This window comes from Amaranthus tricolor, chromosome 1 (assembly GCF_026212465.1).
Source record: "Amaranthus tricolor cultivar Red isolate AtriRed21 chromosome 1, ASM2621246v1, whole genome shotgun sequence".
NCBI classification, from domain to species: domain Eukaryota; kingdom Viridiplantae; phylum Streptophyta; class Magnoliopsida; order Caryophyllales; family Amaranthaceae; genus Amaranthus; species Amaranthus tricolor.
Genome location: NC_080047.1, coordinates 38,249,274 through 38,272,027, shown reverse-complemented (window position 1 = coordinate 38,272,027; position 22,754 = coordinate 38,249,274). Strand labels below are relative to the sequence as shown.

At 33.0% G+C, this 22,754-nt stretch overlaps 1 protein-coding gene across 2 annotated transcripts; it reads right to left on the bottom strand.

The window, feature by feature from the left end:
* Window positions 1-12,382: 12,382 nt before the first annotated feature.
* Window positions 12,383-16,914, bottom strand: LOC130817289 (uncharacterized). Of its 2 annotated transcripts, none has more exons than XM_057682914.1 (3): window positions 16,616-16,914; window positions 15,031-15,145; window positions 12,383-14,952 (listed from the first exon to the last, which is right to left on the bottom strand). In XM_057682914.1, exon 3 carries the CDS (start codon window positions 14,948-14,950, stop codon window positions 12,872-12,874), a length of 2,079 nt encoding a protein of 692 aa, XP_057538897.1. In that variant the 5' UTR covers window positions 14,951-14,952; window positions 15,031-15,145; window positions 16,616-16,914; the 3' UTR covers window positions 12,383-12,871. The 2 variants fall into 2 exon arrangements, with proteins under 2 accessions (XP_057538897.1, XP_057538905.1); XM_057682922.1 differs by having other exon boundaries at window positions 15,031-15,127; window positions 16,616-16,908.
* Window positions 16,915-22,754: the final 5,840 nt, after the last annotated feature.

The window sequence follows — 22,754 nt, the reverse complement described above, 5'->3', positions numbered from 1 at the left end:
GATGAAATATTTTAGAAATAAAATATTTAATGATAAAAATTTATTAATTAGCAAATACTTCAACAAAAAAAACAAATATATATTCTACGAAACTTTAAATGGAAATCTTTTTAGGTTTTAAATACAAAAATATAATTTTTCAAAAAATTTAAGATAACATATCTAATAGTGATGTACTAATCATATATTAAAGGATTAAGTTGATGTTAACTATAATAAAAATTATTTTATTTCACAAATCACTATGAGAATGTCATATAGAATTTTACATTTTTGTTATTAAATTGTATGATGTATGATTTTTTCTTCATCAAATACATTCTAACCTAGTGTAGAAACTAATGTAATGCACGGTTTCCAGAATCAATATTTATAAATATATGGTATTAAAAAAATTAAGTCAGAGATATTATGTAGTAAAAATATATTTGACAAATATATATAAAATTACCCTGTAATTTTGAAAATTATCAGCAATATATTATGCAGTAAATTATATTTTCTAATGTACTCAATTTTTAACTATAAATAAATTAAAAAGCTTACAAAGTTAGAAATAACTGTTTATAATTTTTATTTTTAAAAATTATAAAAATACAATGAGCTTGAATCGAACACTCGACCTTTAGATCTTCATTTTGACACTATTCCATCTGAATTATACTTGCTAATTAATAATTATTTATACAATTAAATAATTATTTTATATAGATTTTTATATCAATAGTTGTATATAGTGGAAATTCTTAAAATAAATGATAGATTATCTAATTAAAAATCATAAAATGTTGAGAAATGGGTGTTATTTCAATTTATCATATATTATTTTTTAAATATAAGTTCGATCTCAGCCTACGTTATAAGTCTATAACCTATTAAAAATATAAAAGATTAATATTATGAAAATATATAATAACAAGTAAACAAATATCACCTAAACTAAAAAACTATTACAAAAACTTTTAATGAATTCAAAACAGTAAAACGAACTACTTTACAAAGAATTTACTCCTATTATGGATAACATATAAATTTTGTTATTTTTTGATAAATTAGCAACTTTAAAAAAATTACAAAGTTAGAAATAAATATTCATAATTTTCAAAAATTAAAAAAATGCGATGAGCGTGGGTTGAACATCCTTTAGATATTTAGTCTAATGCTCTCCAAGTGAGCTATCCTCACTAATTAATAATTATTGATACATTTAACTAATTATTTCATAATAGTGTGGAAACTGATAGAGTGTACAGTTTTTTTAGCATCGAAATATTTAAACATATAATATTAAAAAAATACAACCAGAGATATTTTGCAATACAAATACTCAATTTTAATAGTTATACGTATAAAATTACCCCGTAATTTTGAAAATTATCAGCAATATATTATACAGTATATTATATTTTTTAATTCACTCAATTTAACTCTAAATAAATGCTAGTCAAAAATATTTTAATGGTAGAGAAATTGCTCAAGATTAAATTTTATATCATTTTTCTTTAGCCAATAATTGAGTTCAATTTGGCAAAATTCTCTTTAATTGTGACACTTAGAATTTTTCAAGCTTTTTAGTATAATGTATGATTTATAACATGGTTATACTAGTGTAGAAACTCGTGCAATACACTGTTTTTTAGCACGACATATATAAACATATGATATTAAACAAAAAAGATAGAGATATTATGCCATCAAAACACTTAATTCTGACAAGTATTTGTATAAATTATCTCTATAATTTTTGAAAATTGTTAATAATAAACTGTGCATTATATTATATTCTCTAATTGCTCAATTTAATTATAAATACATGGCGATCAAAGATACTTTAATGATAGAGATATTGGTCAAGATAAAAGTCAATGCAATTTTTCTTTAAATAAATAAATTCAATTTGGCAAACTCTTTTTAGTTGTCATACGTGGAAAAATTTTCTAAGCTTTTTGGTCTAATGTATGATATGATATGATGTCAATGATATACTTTGCAGTATATTATATTCTGTAATTTAATTAATTTTACTATAAAATAGATATTAGTCAAAGATACTTTAATGGTAGAAATATTGGTAATGATCCATGTGATGTCATTTTTAGTTAGTCAATAAATGTATTTCATTTGAAAACTCTCTTTAGCTGTGACACTAGTAATTTTTCAAGCTTATTTAGTAATGTATGACTTTGATAACATAATATACTCTTAATATGATATCTATACAATATTTAAAAAAATTCTTAAAATAAATCCCTAGGTATGACAATAATGCATGTTAAATTGATAATTATTGTCAAGAGTTTATTGTTTAGGTCAAATATTTTGTTGTCATAAGATCTTTACAATAACTAACCTTTTTTTTTGAAAACTTGCTTAAAATGATGTGTTAATTTTGAAAATTAATTATTAAATTAATTGATACATAATATTATGTTAACTATTGAAATAATGATATTTTGCAAAGCTCTCATGAGCTTTCGTTTGTCATTTTACATCAAAATTATTAAAAAATAAGATTATGAAGCATCCTAATGTCAAAATGTAAAGAATATATTTCTAAAATGTAGAGTAATATAATTTATTTTTGTACAATTTTCCTATTAAATGACAAATAAAATAAATTATATAAATGATTAAAAATAAAATGCAAATATAATAAATAGAACTTGACCTTACATAGATGGTAATTGCCTAAACAAAATAACTATGTGAAATTGAAAATTTCCAATGGATAATAGGTTGAATAGAATTGTACATAGAAGAAACTTTTCCCATAATATTGTCCAAAAAAAAATTAATTTCCACTTTTATTAAATGGGAAAGTATTTTTCACATTACCGTTCACGTAGGATAGATTTTTTTTATCTTTTTTTTTAATATAACCGCTATTTGAAATGGCAATTTTATTTAGGAATCTTAAGTAAACCGCTATATGAAATGGCGGTGTTCCTGAATTTCAATTTTTTTTTAAAAAAAAAAATTTAATATAGCAAACCGCCACTTGAAGTGGCGGTTTTGTAGCTGTACAAAACCGCAGCTCTTTTTTTTATTTGGTCACTTCATCTCACTTGTTCTTCCTTCCTCCTTGCTGCCGGTTCTTCTTTAAAAAAAATTCTTTAATCCTCATTTACTTCATATTCACAATTTCTCTCGTTCAACTAAATTAATCAACTACATTCTCATCTTCTCCTTCTTTACTTGTTCATTTTTATCATCATTTAAGGTATTAATATAAATCCTAATTTATTTCAATTTGCAAATTGAATATTTTGTTCATTATTGTTGTCATTTGAAGTTATAAATACATTGAATGTTTGTTACATTCTCTTGATTTCATGATTTAAGCTTACATTTTACACATTTGTAGTTGAATTTTATAATTTGGTTTGTATGCATATAAAGTGTTTGATGAAATGCTTCAGTAAAAGTTTATTACTTTACCGGGTTAGTTTAATGGTTTTAGTATATATTCATGGTATTTTTAGCTTTATATTTGAATTGAAAGTTCTAATAAGTGTTCTAATACCTTAATATGACAAATTCTTGTATTCACATTTACACTTCCCTTACTCATAATCAAAAATAAAGTGTATGTGAAATCACATGAAAAACATGTTTGTGTTTGCAGAATATGGATCATTATCCCGTTATAGTGTATTGGAGTGGGGAAGTAAGTTATACTGGATCCAATGTTGTGTATAATGGAGGATTAAATACAGTGATGTTTATCCATCGTCAGAATACTAATTTTGAGGTGTTTCATAGCAAAATATGTGATGTAATTGGTTGTGATCGCAACTCTTTTATGTTAAAAAAGGAGATGAAATATCTGGAGACTGGGAAAAATGTGTTAGTTCCGATTAAGAATGATGAAAGCATAAGTGCTCTTGCTTACGCGACATCACAAGCCCCTGGAACGACAATGGAGGTTTATGTTGAATTGGTTGCAAATTTGGATAATGCGAGGGAAGTCATGACTAGCATGGAACTTTCAGAATCAGGTCCTAGTGTACGCCATGATACATTCACAGAAATGTTAAGTAACCCAAATTACGTTAATGAGCACTTGGATGAGCTTACCTCTCCAACTCATTCACGTGGCATTGGTGGTGGTGTAATGAACACCTTTTCCACGAGTCACTTGGGTAGGCGTAATGCGAACGAGGTTGATTATTTAGATCAGGAGGATGAGCATATTGATTCTGATTCAGAGGAGGATGATGAAAGAAGAGAAGCTCTAGATGCAGCGATTAGAGATGGTGCTCCATCTCAAGACTGGCTTAGAATTGATGATGTTGATCAAAGATTGATTGATGCATGGATGACCTGGAACGATGACAACTCCATGAATGAAAATGAAGACTTTAGGATAGGGCAAGAGTTTAGCTCCTTAGACCACCTTAAGAAGAATGTTAAAGCATGGGCGATTTCTAACAATAGAAATTTCCGTGTAATTGAGTCGGAGCCTTCAAAGTACGTTATCCAATGCACTAATGCGGAGGATATAGGTTGTGAATGGAGGATGCGAGTTGTTATGACCGCAACAGGATCATTTAAGATTGTGCGATATAAGGGTCATAATCAGGATTGCTCAGCACATTACAGTGACGACCATCCCCTCCTTACTTCTGAATTTGTTACTAATCTTATCGTGGATATAATCAGAGTTGATCCAGCGTTTAAGGTGAAGTCCATCGTTAATTTTGTAAAAAATAAATACGGATTTGTTATAACATATAAGAGAACTTGGTTAGACAAAAATAAGGCTATAACAAAAGTATTTAGGGATTGGGATAAGTCCTTTAAGGAGCTTCCAAGGTACCTGCAAGCATTAATGCAATCTAATCCAGGAACAGTGGTGCTATAGGAAGTCCAACCGATAATGGATCTTACCAGAGTGATGTGTCAGCGAATTTTTTGGGCTTTCAGACCATCCATTAAGGGTTTTCCACACTATCGTCCCCTTATTTCTATAGATGGTACACATTTGTACGGAAAGTACAGAGGCACACTTATGATTGCTATGGCGATAGATGCAAATTCTCAGTTGTTCCCACTTGCCTTTGCCGTTGTGGATGGAGAGAGCAACAACACATGGAGTTGGTTCTTAGATTGTATAAGGCATTATGTCACTAAGAGGGACGGCTTAGTGTTATATCTGATCATCACAAGGGAATTTTGCATGCAATGAATAGAGTTGGACAAGGTTGGAAAGAGCCATTTGCATTCCATCAGTTTTGTTAACGTCATCTAGCTTCGAACGTGCATAAGAAGTTCAAAAACATAGCAGTTAAAAACTTATTTGGAAAAGCTTCTGAACAGACAAAGATTCGGACATATGTACATCGGGCCACCAGATTCGGAGATCGCGTTGTCCACTTATTTGCTTTGACATCGTCGAGCTACATCTCCCGGATCGTGTCATGCGTCAATTCGATTTGGAGCAGGTTATTCCGCATGCTTGTGACACCCAACCTCAACTACATGTGATCGATCGGAGGACTGGGGACAAGAACTACTTCGTACGACATAGATCGCATGTAGATGCATGGAATGACCGAGCATCTCGATTGGTTCAAGGAGATAACTTCACAGGTCATAGCTCTAGTATATTACGCCTAACGAACACCACATTTGCGCAGCCAGGATCACATTACCATCCGACATCTACGTTACTGGTACGTCTTCTTTCAACACTCATAACATATAGTAATATGTTAATGTGAGTCTTTTAACAATATAATGATAACATACAGGTTGAGCGCATCCGATCGGTGCTCATACAATGCAATGACACGATTCAAGGGGCCGCTACATCGCCAGTTGATGTGGGGTATCGGCTATATTCTCAGACCCTAGGCTTCATTAACGCATCATTGACCGATGCATTGAGTCAGGCGGGGTATGAGTACCTCATACCGACTCCACCCATCATTGGCAAGGTAGATGACACATTCCACACTCCTTCTCCACGAAGTTCAGCCCACCGAGGTAGCTCTTCCGGAGGATCCAGTTCTCGGTCCACAAGAGGTCGCCAGCGTTCATCTACTCGAGGTCGGTCTTCCAGATCGCCATCGACATCCAGTACTATGTCGCCATTCGTTCCTCCAGCTTCCATCACCACTCCTCCTCCACATCCATCGCCTCCGCGAAGGATCATCACATATCAGCGCGCTAGTCAACGACAAGCTCCTGCTCTTAATGTCATTGCGGAGGTTGACGAGTTCACACCATCATCATCCACCGGTGCGCAAAACAAAAGGGGCCGGGGATTGTAGTTTAACAAACTTTGTATATTCTTATATGATTTGAACTTCTTGTATGACTTTTCATGATTGTAATATATCTTCGCATTATTTTTATAATTAATTTTTTCAAAGCAAGTTGGACTATTTAGGGGAAATGAAAGAAAAAAAAGTTACAGGGCACAAAGCAAACTGCCACATGAGGTGGCGGTTTACCATGAACCAAACCGCCACATGAGATGGCGGTTTGCCTTGACCAAACCGCTACTTCATGTGGCGGTTTAGTGCTAAAGGCACACCGCCATCTCAAGTGGCAGTTTTGTCTGAAAAATTAAAAAAAAACAAATTTCCATATGGACGGTATTGTGGGAAATACTTTCCCTTTTAATGCAAAGTGGGAATTTTTTTATTTTGGGCAATATAATGGGAAAAGTTTCTATATAGAAAGGCATATGACTAATTAAATAATGGAAAAATTATAAGAAATTACCAAATCTGTATGAACTTTTTCAAAAAGCTAACTTATGTAAAGTTTTTTGCAAAAAACAACCTAATATAACCCAAATGTTTAAGGATGACTACTAGTTAACGTTTTTCGTATGTTGACCGTTAATATTTTAATTGACCAACACGTGGAGTGTCACGTGATCCACTTAATTCACCTTTCTTCTTTGTTCAAAGCTTCTTATTCTGACGAAAGTAAATTAACATCCCATTTCATTAAATACCAAAAATGAAGTTAAATAGATAAAATAAAACCCATTTCATTCATCATAATCATGTTACAAAAGAAATCAACATCCCATTACATACCCAAATGACTAATACATATCCTTTTAATTCATAACCTTTATTTACTACCCTTAATTAGTACAATCAACACCAACAAAAAAACAAAAGAAAAACCCTAATATAAAGCTTGAAATCTCTTTTCCATGCTTCCTCTCATTCATCAATTTCTTCTTAATCCTTTTAAGTTCTAAAACTGCTTGTTCGTTTTCATGTTCCAAGCAACGAAACCTTGAAGTCAAAATCTTAATTTCAGTTGCTAATTGTCGCTTCTCCTCTACAAGTGTATTCGTCACTCCTCTTTGTCAATTAACCATTTTAGATTCATCAATCCATAAAAACGCAAGTCTTAAACCGTCTTCCAAGATTTTCCTTGGTCCATGAAATTCTCTTTGCAAAATAAACTCCACACCCACATTTTTCAAGCTTCGAATTTGCTGTTGAAGAAGGAGAAGACATTACTATTTAATTAGGGATAATTGTTGGAGAAATTAGGGTTCTTTAAGTTAGGGAAATCAAGGAGAAAGGGGAAAGAGGACTTTTGATTCTGAAATCGTGTCTAAAAAGGAAGAAGAAAGGTGAATTAAGTGGATCACGTGACACTCCACGTGCTGCTCATTTATAATTTTAAAGGTCAACATACGAAAGTCGTTAACTGGTAGTCATCCATAAAAGTTTGTGTTATATATATTAGGTAGTTTTTTGCAAAAAAAGTTAGATAAGGCAGTTGTTTAAAAAAGGTCATATAGATTAGGTAACTTGTTATAAATTTTCCTTGAATAAATCCTAATTTAACTATTTCCGATCCTAGGCGTATAAAAAAAGCGCGTGAAATTTCAATGCATACTTGGGGAAATTTTAGTTGATTTGGTGATTTAGCTTGTTGAGAGGGTCAAACAAGCCAAAATAATATTTGGTAAAATAGCTTATTCAAAGAGCTTATTGATATCAATAAGCTGATTTTGAACTTGTTGGAAAACCCAGCATGTTCAGCTTGATTTAGCTGATTTCCTTACTTTTTGACAACACTACCCCTATTTCTAGTACCCGTAATCTCACTTATCATGTTAATTCCACCACGTCATTACAAGCACAATCGTAGCATCACAACTTCATCCATTACCACTTCCATAATTATTAGTTGTGCCACCAATTACATCTACAACATTACCTCCAACTCAAGCCATAAATTACACTTAAGAACAAAGGAAATAGACCTGATCATGGGCGGCCCGGCCCGGCCCGGAAAAGTGAGGGTTTGGGTACCAAAATATGGCCCGATGGGCAGGTTAGGGCAGAAAATAAGTGGTCCGAATTTTTTTGGGACGGGTTTAGGATTGGCGTTTGGCCCGCCCCAACCCAGCCCGAAAAGGAGCTTGTTCATGATTTGCATTTTGAATTTGTTTTACATTATGTATAATATGTAACAATTGTATTTGTTTGTTTCAATTATTTATAATTTGGTTTTAAATTATATATAATATGTAACAATTGTATTTGTTTATTTCAATTATTTGTAATTTGTGTTTTTAATTATGTATAAATAATATATAACATAGGCCCGCAAGCCCGCATATTACGGGTTTGGGCAGGAACTTCTAGGCCCGCACTTCGGCCCGACCCGACCCGCATCAACATGCTGTTTTTTTCGACCGGGTCCGGTGTTTGATCAGGTCTAAAAGGAAATAACATTAGGGCAAAGGGGATTTGAAAGGGAAAAGGAAAGAAGATGAAATTTTGAAATGGTAATTATGTTTCTTGCTTTTGTTTGATTGAAGTTTTGTAGGTTAATTTCATTGGAATAGGAATTGAAGCTTCAAGAATAGTAGTTTTAGGAGTTGAAGAAGAAAGGAGAGAGAAAGAAAGGAGGTGGGGAGATTAGGAGTTCAAGTAGGTAAGAAATGGAAAAATAAAAAGTAATCTAACTGGTGTATTTAGTTGTAAATACTCCATATTAATTAATTCGGAATAAGTATATGTTCCGTGCAATGCACGAATATGTTAGTTTATTAAATTATGTAAATAAATTTATTGAATATAATTGTTTATTTTTCAAAACTAACCATTATACTGATCATAACTATATATTACTAAATAAAACGATTAGAAGTAACTAATTCTATTTTACTAATTAAAATAATACTTCCTCCGTTTCAATTTACTCGCAATATTAGAAATACTTGTACTATTTACTTATCTTCCTTGATTTGTGATTAATTTATAATTTATAAACATAGTCAAGTGAGATATTATTTAATTCATCTCGATGCAAAGATTATCAATATCAAACTTTTATAATTTTTTATTATACATAATTATAGATATTAAGAATTGAATTAGTACATTGGACTGAGTGAAAAAGCAAATATTGCAATTATTTTGGAACGGAGGAAGTATTTACTAATAAAAAAAAATTTACTGATGATAATTTTTCTTTCCTAAACGGATCGATTAATCTGAGTATATATTAAATTTAAGGCTTACTAAACATAGACTGAATTATTGTGCAAACATTATATAAACTTCCTTCTAAGAAATAAATATACGGTATACTACATAAACACTTTATAGATGACAAGCTCAAAATATACTTCTATAATTTTCTTTGTCATAATTATCATTGTAAAATAATTCTTAATAAGATTTTAGTAATTATTTTGTAAATATTGAAGTTAACTGAATAATTTATTATTCTAACTATTTTTGTATTGTAAATAAGGTATAATTAATAGTTTAGTCATTTAATTTACTAAAATCAAAGTTACCCAAATTATTTTTTTTCTTAAAAAGTGTAATTAAAATATTAAAGGTCTTAGAATTGACTTTCTTCTTACTATTATTATTCGTTAAGAAATAAAGTTTAATTAAAACTTAACGTTTCTATATTTTATTACTTAAAATTTTGGGAGGGAAAACATGATGTATAAAAGTAACATGTGTCATATTCTTTTATTGTTTTAGTAGAATGTATAATGATTTTTAGTTTTACTCTTAAATTTTTTTTTATACATATCATTTTGTAATGTTTAAACATCTAAATTATTTTTTATACATTTATTTGAATGCTAATAGTTCATTTATAGTTTATTAATAAAAGTATACATTTAATAATAATATTAAAAAAAAGTATACCTTTAATAATTAGTTTATCATGTTCTTATCGGTCTTTTTGCACCAATCAGCTTTTAGCTATCAGCTATAATTTTCCAAACATTTTTTAACAATCAACTATTAAAACCATCTGATCAAATCAGTTGTTCCAATCAGCTATCAGCTATCAGCTATTTGCCAAACACCTCGATATATTATTCTAATTGGTTGATTAGATCAATAGATAAATTAGTACCACAAGTACGTTTGTCTTACTTTTAAGAACATAATAACCCATATTGCTATGATTTCACACTTAATTTTAGGAATTTTAATTTTAGGAATTATCTAATTTACCTAATTAATAATTATATGGTTTTGATTATTTTTTAGGAATAAATATAATAACCGAAATAAATACACTAATCTAAATAAGCTATGTTTTCACATATATAATCATCTTAGAATATTAGCTAAATTAGAAATTTGCTAGTGAATGTCTTTTGTCGTACATAGAGTAATTATGATACTTAGTTTAAGACTACATGTGAAATTTTCATTTTTGATATCTTTATAGGTTGATTAGAATAATCAGCTCGTCTTGGACGAGATCGTCTCATAATAGAAAATTTGAACTAAATACATAATTTATTATAAAAAATTTAAAGGATAAGCAATATTTCAACTTATTTCCTAGAATAAGCATGTTTTTCCCAAACATAAAGATTAGATAAGATCGTTATTATTACCAGCAAGTCAAAAATAGTCAAGTATTTATTATTGGGAATATACGATCATTAGATGACAAATGAACTTCTTTTTCCCGATCTTTTTGGAACATGTAATATTGGGAATATACATTCATTAGATGACACATAAACTTCTTTTTTTTCATTTTATTTTACTTAGAGAATAAGAATTTCTCTTTAAAATTCAGATTTTATATGATTCCTTTGTTTGGAAATATTCAGATAATTTGAATTTCAAATTGGTTCGATTTTATGTTTATTTTACCAAAGATAAAATAAAAGTTTTTAACTCTGCTCCTTGTAGTTTGTAATTTTACACTTGCTTTCTTGCTCCTACAATCTTTACATTTTGTTCTCCTATGATTTTCGTTAGGTATTTTAATTAGGAAAAATTACTTGAATTAATTCAATTTTTTCTTATCATTTTCCTACAATAACCCTATATATTGATAAACTATGAATAATACCAATTTTAAAAGGTATTTGCTTAGCATATATTCGGATAACCGAATAACTTGTAATAGTAGGTAATTTACCAAAAGTACACTAAAAATAAATTAGAGAAATTTTTTGAAAATTACTAAAAAAATTCTGAATGATAATAAAATCAGAAAAAATAATGAACATTGTTTTATACTCCCTCCAATTCTTTTCAATTGTCTCATTTGAGTTAAGCACGAATATTAAAAAAGTGAAGAGACCACCTTGAATAGTACACTCATGTGATATAGTGCATATTGGGAGGTTAATTAGTGTAGTTTAGTTTTTAAAATAAGGGTGTTTTGATAATTATATGAATGGTACAAGGTCAATTTGGTCCAAAAATTATGTTATAAAATAAAAATGGGACAATTGAGGTGAATTGCGCAAATAAGAAAATGGGACAATTGAAAAGATTTATAGGGAATATATTTTTTTCGACATTTTATTTTATTTTTATTTTTGAAAAAGAACTTACTACGACAAGTCATATGATTATCGAATTTACTAAGGAAAATACCCCTAAAGTTTTGATTATTCATGGTTAATCAATAGGTGAAATTATTGTAAAAAAAATCATAAAAAGTTGAATTATTATAGGTAACTTTTTCGTTTTATTATTGCCAAACATTGGATTTTGAATTTTAATTCTTCAAGTGTAATTCTAAAATTGAAACCTAATATTTAAAATGAAATACTAGTCTCCAAACAAAACCTAAGAAAACTTCCTATTTCTCCTCCTGCAAGCCCACCCTCAGACTGCAACACCACCTCTTGCGACCCCTCCGTAACGTGAGCTATTAAGAGACATTTAGTACACAAGTCGAAATTAAGATGGGTTTGAGCACAGAATGAGCAACTGCACATAAATCTAGCATTCCAGATTCAAGAAGGAACCAATTTGTTTGCAAACAAACACCAAAAAAACAGGGATAAGTGGATTAGTGAGGACCCATATTCAAAAAAAGAAAGATATCAAGCAAATTCATCAAAACAAACTAAAATGACAAATATGAAGAGTAAACAATAAACTGAATGGCACAAGTAGGAATTCAACTGCAAGTTAAAAGTGTAGTAAACCTCCTAATGCATAATTACTGTTCTGTCAAATCGAGACTTTACAATTAAGATTAACATTGTCACTAACATCAGGAGATAGTCCAGTTTTACCTACTTAGCTTCCATAGTTACCTGTTCAATAAAAAAGGCAAGAGACTTGCCATGATATCAAGAGTCAGACTGACATGGTATTAAACAGAAAAGATGATCACCAGGTGAGGGATAATAGTGCGATGGGCGTGCCGAAGAACTCACCAAGTGCTTCAAATTGCATTTCATATACAACCAGCTTGAGATGCCTGCAGCTACAACAGCAATAGGCATGTCAACAAGATATAAACAATTCTTCCAGAACTTCCAAAATGTCGTAATTACAATTCTGCAACTCATTGGCTTTCCATAAACGCATTCCAGTTTTAGTCGAGACCCCAAACTACACCCTTTCATGCAACACGCCAGGAATCACGTCTTAGCAGAGCAAGCATTTCCGTTTGACTGAGGAAGACTGAACTCTTCAATGTTCGGACTGAGAGATGCCGGGTCAAGCTCAAAAGAATCCTTAGGAACACCTTCCCTCTCATTACCACTCATCCTACAAGAAGGTACCTTGTGGGAGAACCTTAGTACCTCAGTTGGGGGTATTTGTATTTCATTTTCACTTTTTCGACAAAACAGACACGCAAAGCTCTTCAATTTTACTAACGGTGCAACACATACCCCAACAGTTTCATCATATTCAGACAGTATTTCAACATATTCGTATTCTAACTTCTTTTCCTTCTCCAGAGTTAAATACCAATTGGCATTCCAATTCTTGAACAGGGCCCATGTCTCCCCTTTTATAGGATGTATCAAGACAGAATCTTTACCTTCCCCCTTGCTCCAAGTAACCTCATGGGAGAACATAAGACGATCTCCAGTATATTCTGAATTACCATATTTAAACTTACCATTTGAATATGGCCAGTCGGCATTGACCCACTCTATCCCAAGTGTATCATCAGGGTCTGGCTCAAGCCAGGTTATCCTCAGCTTAAAACCTTGAGAAAGAATTTTTCTTATCTTGGCATAGAATCTAGGCATTGCATCAATAGTATCATAGGCAGCCCATACCTGTCCAACTTTAAAGCAATGCTCTTCCCTGTCTTTGTCAAAATCACAAAATTCCGGATCTGGATATTCATGCATTTCTGGCTCTGGAATATCTTCAGGACTTGATGCTGACATGTAGCCATCATCAGCTTCATAGTTATTCTTGGTCAAATCAACCACGTCAGATTTATTGCATTCTCCCTTCTTGCTTTCGTCAAAAGTAGCAGAAGCAGAAACAAAACTCTTAAAAGGGTCAGACTCCTGCATCTTTTCTGAAGCATTTACTTCAACTCCTTTTCTGGAGCAGGACGACCCACTCTCTTTTGCCTTTTTTGAAGTGTTAATGATTTCGTCATCGCTTGCATCTTCATTGTACGAAACATGCCGTTTATTACGGTTTGATCTTCTAGTCCGGCGATCCCCATCACCGTCGAATTGTTGTGTCAAATTTGTTTGTATTTCTACCTCTTCAGACTCCAGGCTACTCTCAGATCCAAAACTTTCACTAGATTCTGCTTGAGGTTTCTTCCCTCTCCGATTATGTACTTTCCTAGAGGGTTTAGATCTCTGTTCCACTTTTCTATCCACTTCGTTTGAACTTTTCTGTGTCTGTCTTGATTTCTGTGACCAACTAACTCCAGCATTAGAAGCATAATTGTTCATAGGCTTTGATCCCGCCTTGCTGCCACTCACATTAGGAAAACCCTGCCCAGGGAACACAGGCCGAGTTGCCTCAGCTCCAGGTCGTGTACCCTGAGCATGCATGTCATGGGCAAAGAAGGGCTTCTTGCAACTCTGACAACAAAGAGGTTTACCTTGAACATCCTTGTAATACTGATACCGAATTGAACAAAAAGGACACTGAGTCCAAAAGGTGTCTTTCCCATTGTGAACTCCTGGTTGACCCTGCCCCTGAGCATTGAAGGCCTTAACATTAAGATGAGAATTGGAATTGCTTGTAAATTTGTTCTGAACCACAGATGGCTTTGCAAAATTAAAATTTCTACTTGGCTGCTGAGGTGGCTGGTTTTGTCTCACTGGTATACAAGTTGTTCTGCATTTCAGGTCATAGATCTGCCTCTTTTCCTTATCCAGAAGCACTCTCTGCGCTTCTCCAATCAACTTGAATGCAGCTTCAGCGCCAGAAAATTTGTTCTTATCAGGATGAAGTAGAAGAGCAAACTTGCGATATTGTTTCTTAATTGTTGCCTCGTCTGCAGTTTGTTCGATTTGAAGAATTCCATACCAGTCTGATTCATTCCCAACCCTTTTTTTATCTGCTGAGCAGTGCACATTACAAACGCAAAGCATCTGGGACATATTCTCCATCTCTGGGTAAAGCTGTTGAGCCTTCAGAGCAAACTTACGAGCTCCTGGAAAATCTTTTGCTTCCATTTTCTTTTGTGCAATTTCCTTTGCTCTCACGGCCTCCTCTTTGTTGCACTCCATAACTGACAAGGATTTCTGAGAGTTAGAAGAACTGATTCTTGCGCAAAGCAGTAAAGGAAGAAAATAACCAGGACTGATACCTTCGTCAAGAGTATAAAGAATGCAAACCAAAATACATGAGCTATATGGATCCCTCCAATCTCTCAGCACATCAGTAAAACTCTTAACCCTCTACATCTACACAAAGCCAAGGGCCTGCAACATATTAGATTTCATGGCTGATTAAAATTGATCACAATTTTTATAAGAGCCATGACTTAGATAACACTGATTTAAGAAGCACATAATCACAGCAAAAGAAAATATACACCATATATGTATGAATAAAACATATTGTATTTTATAAAATCTAAGGTGCAACAAGTGAGACCAACTAGAAGTGCCTCTTCTTTCTACTTGAAGAAAATTGAAGTCTGGCATGCAGGAATGCACTTGCTAAAATATGTTTTCAAGAAAAATGATTCAACATGTCAAGAAAATGCCAGCCCTTGTAAAGAACTTCAGAGAAACTGTTAAATATAACACCTTCCATTGTAGCTTTTTCCTTGAAACACCAAAGGATCCCAAACCATCAAAAAGAGCAGGAGGGGCAGAAAACAAGGAGCAAGGAATTGCTTGCCATAACAAAATCAATGACAGGACTGACTAAGTGAGTATGCAAGAGAGTGCCTCATTCTTGAAAGTAACACCGAAAATCCCATCAATGCAACACATTCTAATGACATTGCTTTAAGACCCTCTTCGTAGGTGAAAGTTTTACGACATTCAAGAAAAACACAAAGATTATACAATAGAACAAATGCTCACACACTTAGGGCATGTTTGTATTGGATGGTTGTTAATGATGGAAACAAATGGTTTTAATGTGGAGGGAAGGAGGGAACTATTTTATGGGGAAATATTCCCCAAACAACACCGAGGGTAAATATTCCCTACAATTAAAAAAAATAGTTGCCTCCTGTCCTACTTCCCCTCCACATTAAAACCATATGTTCCCCTTTGTAACAAATTTGATCCTTTGTTTTCAACTCAAAGTACCTTAACTTTTGTTAGTTTTGACTTAATTTACCCTTGAATATTTACTTCCAATACAAGCATTGGCTTGATGAAAAGTCGAGAAACGTGTGTTTTAATACAAGAAACTGTCAGTTTCGATTGATTACAAGGAAACTGCACACGCGTAATTAATAGACAAGAAACTCCTAAAATCTTGGCTTCACTTCTGATTAGCATGTAAAGAGTGAACAAAAATAGATATTTGGTTCATTCATCCCCTGATATCAACATTCATCAAACAAACAAGAAAAAATCAAAACAGACTCAACAATATTCACATTGTTCTCAAATTATTTACATACATTAGTTCGGGAAATTATGGTTTGGAAACACATGCAGATTTCTTAAATTCTGAACAAATCACTCAATTCATCCTCCACGTAACCTACTTATACTTGAACCCATTTTTCTAAATGACCCAGAAAATTTTTTTAAAAAAAATCTAAAATACTGAATTAACCATTATCAGCTTCAATTACTGTGATTCATAATGTAGGATTCAACTCTTGATCAAATGTGGACGATAAACATTAACTTGGGGAAAAAATGCACCGAGACGGAAATTTCAAATCAATGCAATAAACGAAAAATGAGAAGAAATGAAATTACTAAATCACATCGCAGTTGAGCTTGAGAGGATGATTCCAAAACAGTGCGCAGAGTTGAGCAGCTTGTGATTGCAATTGAGGACGAGATTAGCAGTGGAAACCCTAGAAAAAAAGAGGGAAAAGAGAACACCGGCCTCCGCGAATGATCGCAGTGGCACGGGAGAGTGAGATTAGCGAGAGAAGGAGAAGGCGGGAGAAATTGGAGTGGTGTAGAAATTGCGGAAAGAACCGAAAATCAGAAACCCTAGTATTTTTATTTTGAAGAAGAAATGCAGGGGTAGACCCAAGACTGGAATACTGCTAGCTACCTAGTAGCAACTGCCAACTAGTAGTCTATTTTAGTCAATAATGAGTAATCTGATACCATAATACCCGTTATATTTTTTATTTTTGGCAATTTCATATTATTTACTATATTTTCATTTTTAGTAATAAAACAATCATTTAAAATTCTACCTATCTCTATTTTTATCCTACTCTATACCTCTTTAACTTTTATACCTATCATTATTTAATCTTTATCTATTCCCAACAATCTATTTTTCCTTTTTCTTTTTCAATTAACAATAATAAAATATTATACTCTAATCTATAAAGTAAACAATCAGCTATATTTTAGGTCAATTATTTTCTTAATATGTGTGCCCATGCAATTGTAGCAAGAAATACAGAACATAGGAAATATTCCTTAAACATAACACTAATCAAATTAACTCATTTTAAAATTGTTTATTTCTCACATCCTCGATAAAAAATTTCATCAAATCCAATGATAATGTCATTGTCATAATGACTAATATTTACGGCCCGTTTGGTAGGTGGTAATAAACGACGGTAATAGAAATGAAAAATTAGTGTAATTTTAGTTGAAAATTATCTTGGCTACCTTGATGGTCATGCTTGTCCAACTTCAATTATCTCATTTTCTTTAAAAAATTCATTCGAAGGCATTACCATTGGGAGAAGTAGTATTAGGTGGTAATAAAAATTTGTACACAAAAAAACTTTTTTGTGATCAAAGTTCCATTACCATCGGAATGATATGGAACTTTTGATGAAACTTTATACTATAAATCATTTCCATTACCACTATTTAGTACCACTAATGTAACACACCGGCCCCTCAGACCACTGGTGACTACTCACGAAGACTGTAGACTGGCCTCACAAACCAACACAAGTCTTTTCTGCGCACTTTGGCCTCACTCGTGCGCACCCGAGAAAACTTCCCAGGAGGTCACCCATCCTAAGATTGCTCACCACCAAGCACGCTTAACTGTGGAGTTCTTAGTAAATGGGCTCCCTAGAAAAGAAGATGCACCTTGTTGATATGAGTAGTCTATCAATCCTTTTTTTTAAGCTAAATCTGGGGTATTGCACTCACCCCCACTAAAGAATACAACGTCCTCGTTGAACCGTAACTTCAGGATCTTTTCTCCCGCTAGGTGTACTGAACAACTATCAGCCACGGTCGCAGGGTTGCTCTGATACCATTTGTAACACCCTCAAAATAGGTCGAACTTTTGAAAACACCTTTTAATGAAAAACATAAACCAAAACCTACTCATGGGAGTGTTACCGCCACATCTATTTCTAATAAAATAAATGTAAGGCTTAACGACTAAGAAATAACTTAATAATTTTAAATCCAACAAAGGATCTTACAACATAAGAAAAGACTGAAACGTAATCTGTGTCCATATAAAATTTAAACAACAAAAAAAAATTTAAACTGAAATACGACTCTAACAAAAGCTATATTTCTAAGTGATCCTCACCCCACAATTCCCACGCAATCAATAACCTGCAACATAAGAATGCAAGAAAAACAAGAGAAAAACTCCCAAAATCAGGAAATTGAGTAATTCCAACTCCATCCCGTAAGATGATTAAGTTTGAAAATGATTTAAGAAAAAAAATATAATTAAATTGAAAATAATTTTAGAAAATAATATATAGCTGAGTTTAAAAGAAAACAATTTGAGAAAACAATACATATAATATCACATAAACCAATTTATTAATTTGATATTTAATAATGGCAAACACATAATCAATTTTTAATTTGAGGGAACGAGAACGCCAGTAGGCCGAGACTTTACCCCTATACCTACTTCATCAAGAGGTCGTCACCCCAAATAATTCAAGGCCAGCAGAGTAGTCTCAGGGAATCCTAGTGTGCACACCCATTCTACTTGGATCACAACAAATAGAAGGAAGACCAAACATCATATCAAGTATCAGAAATAATAATAATACCTGTCGGCAGCTATACTAACCAAACAGGGCAACCTGTTCATCACCCTTATACTTGGATCACAACAAATATAAGAGCTTCATTTCCCTCGAGTTACACTTTACGTGATTTAATAGATTTAATAATTAGTCGTGAGCACACAAACATATAACCAAATATACATTATACGTTTTATTTTATAATCATAAATTTCTCCAATAAATATATATCTCAGGAATATCTAAATGAAATCTCATTTTTCAAATCACCATTCTAATATCAATTGGTGGCAATAGGAATTAATATTGTAAATATTTCTCCTTTAAATTCAATTGCATTTAAAATCATTATTAAAATAATAATAAAACTTTCATCAAAATAATAATATTATAAGTATTTCTCTCAAATTAAATCGTATCTAATTTCGTTATCAAAATAATAATATAAATTTTTATCAAAATAGTAATTATAAATTCAAGTTTTACAAAAATAATAGTAAATATAATTTGAGAATATATAAAACATAATATCATACAAAATAATGTCATATAAAATCATGCATTCTATTTAAACACATTAATTATCACTTAGCACATAATATTAACGGGATAGTCCTAATTAGATGGACATTGAGAATTACCTTGTCACGCGATCCTGGACAACGTACGCTCCTAATAATCTCTGTCTACGAATCCGCTGTCTTTAATATCAAAATCTTGCATTTTCTTGACTGAATTTTAAGCAAATGGGAGATGGAGGAAGAGTTTGTAGGAGAAAAAAGAAGTGTGAGTAATAATGTGAATGAAATTAAGGGTAATTCGTTTAATTTATAAGAGGTAAGTGAGGTTAGTTATAAGATTTAGAGGGAGAAGTGAGAAGTTATTTGATAATGGGGAGTTATTTGATAATGGGGAGTTTTTTTTTTTTTCTGAAATTTATTTATTTACTTATTTATGATTATTATTATTTTAAAAAAAACGGATATTGCATACACTCCCCCTTAAAACAAAAGTTCGTCCTCGAACTTAAAGTTAACTACTGAAGTTTTAAAAGAAATTAGACAGTTTGATAGACTCGCATCACCCCCCTATTTTAAAAAGTTTCGTCCTCGAAACTCAACGTACCTGTTTGAAAAGTTCGGGGTATCGCTTTTTCATGTCAACTTCAGTTTCCCATGTGGCTTCTTTGGTTTGTTGGTTCGTCCATAATATCTTGACCAACTTAATTTCCTTGTTCGGGTACATCTTGTTTTGGTATCAAGGATTTTTATTGGCTTTTCTTCAAAGGTAAGGGTTTCATCAAGTTCAATGGTTTCAGGTTGTATGATATGGGAAGGGTCATTGACATATTTTCGGAGTTGGGATACATGGAAAACATTGTGGACTTTGGCTAGGTTCTTAGGTAGGGCTAATCTATAGGCTACTTCCCCAATTCGTTCCAATACTTCGTAAGGACCTATAAAACGAGGACTCAATTTACCCTTCCTACCAAATCTCATGACACCCTTGGTTGGTGACACTTTGAGCAAAACTTTTTCACCTACTTCATACTCTAATGCCCTCCTCTTTTTGTCTGCATACGACTTCTGACGATCTTGCGCTCCCCTCATACGTTCTTGGATCATTCTTACCTTCTTTGTGGTCTCCTCAATCATGTCTGGTCCTAATCCCAACGACTCATTAACAGCATTCCAACATATAGGACTCCTACACTTTCTCCCATATAGGGCTTTGTAAGGTGCCATTCCTATGCTAGAATGAAAACTATTATTGTAAGAAAACTCTACATACATCAAATTATCCTCCCAAGATCCACCAAAATCCATAACACATGCTCTTAACAAATGCTCAAGAGTCTGAATCGTTCTCTCTGTTTGACAATCTGTTGCTGGATGAAATGCAGTACTGAACTTTAGTATCGTGCCCACTGCTTCTTGTAGCATCTTCCAAAATTTAGACAGAAACCTCGAGTCTCTATCCGATACAATGTCCTTAGGCACACCATGCAATCTCAATACCTCTTGAAAATACGCGTCTGCCATCTGTTGCATTGTCCAAGTATTCTTCATCGCTATAAACCTTGCTGTTTTTGTTAATCGGTCCACTATCACCCATATGGCATTTTTCCCTGTTTTTGACTTTTGAAATCCTACTACAAAGTCCATTGAAATCGACTCCCATTTCCATCCAGGTATTTCTAATGGTTGCAACTTTCCCCCCGGCTTCATATGTTGAATTTTCACCTTCTGACATGTTAGACACTTCGCCACAAAGCCTGCAACTTCACGTTTCATGTTGGGCCACCAAAAGTTCTTCTTAAGATCCTTGTACATCTTATCACCACCAGGATGTATTGAGTATGGGGAATTATGGGCTTCAGTCATAATCCTAGTCTTAAGCTCCTCGTCATGTGGTATGCACCATCTTCCTTTATACTTCATTACACCATTTTCATCACTTTCGAACACAGGTGCTTGACCATCTTCCTTCAACTTCTTCAATTTAGTTAGCTAGTTATCCGTAACCTTCTTCACCCTAATTTCCTCAAAAATATCGGATTCAATCGTTATTCCATTCAATTGAGTACCCACATATCCATACTCTACCACTTTTAAGTTCATCCTACGAATCTCTTCACACAACTCATCTGCTAAAATTAATGCATTCATTGTATGACTTGACTTCCTACTCAGAGCATCAGCTACCTTGTTTGCCTTTCCCTCACAATACTTCAAGTCCAGATCATAATCCTTAATGAGTTCTAACCATCGTCTTTGTCTCATATTCAACTCCTTTTGAGTGTACAAGAACCTCAAACTCTTGTGATCGGTATAAATCTTGCACTTTACTCCAAATAAATAATGTCTCCAAATTTTCAATGCAAAGACTACAGCTCCCAATTCTAAGTCATGTGTGGGGTAATTCTTCTCATGCGGCTTAAGTTGTCGTGAAGCATATGCTACTACTTTTCCATCTTGCATCAACACACAACCTAGTCCATTCTTAGATGCATCTGTATAAACCTCATATTCTCCACTTTCATTCGGTAAGGTCAGCACAGGAGGAAAGGTAAGCCTTGATTTCAACTCTTGGAATGCCGCTTCACACTTCCCATCCCATTGAAACTTAGTGGTCTTCTTCACCAAATTAGTGATAGGCTGAGCGATTCTCGAGAAATTTTTCACAAATCTCCTATAGTATCCGGCTTGACCTAAGAAACTTCTCACTTCTGTTACATTAGTGGGTGTAGGCCAGTTCATTACTGCTTGAACCTTCAAGGGATCTACCATTACTCCATCCTTTGTAATTACATGCCCCAAAAATACTACCTTTTCCAACGAGAATTCACATTTTGAAAACTTGGCATACAACTTATTCTCTCTTAAAATCTCTAAAACTTTCCTCAAATGAGCCTCATGCTCTTCTCGACTCATAGAGTATACTAAAATATCATCAATAAAAAACAACTACAAACTTATCCAAATAAGGCTGAAAAGTCCTATTCATAAGGTCTATAAAGACAGCAGGCGCATTAGTGAGTCCAAAGGGCATGACTGTGAACTCATAATGGCCATACCTCGTTCGAAAAGTTGTTTTAGCTATATCCTCTTCTGCAATTCGTAATTGATGATAACCTGATCTCAAATGAATCTTTGAAAATACTCCTGCACCCCTAAGTTGATCGAATAGATCCTCAATTCTAGGAAGTGGATATTTATTCTTCACCGTCACACTATTTAAATCCCTATAATCAATACATAGTCTCAATGTTCCATCTTTCTTCCTAACAAATAATACTGGGGCTCCCCAAGGTGATACACTTGGTCTTATATATCCTTTATCCAACAAGTCCTCAATTTGTACCTTCAACTCTTGCAACTCGGCAGGTGCCATCCTATAAGGTG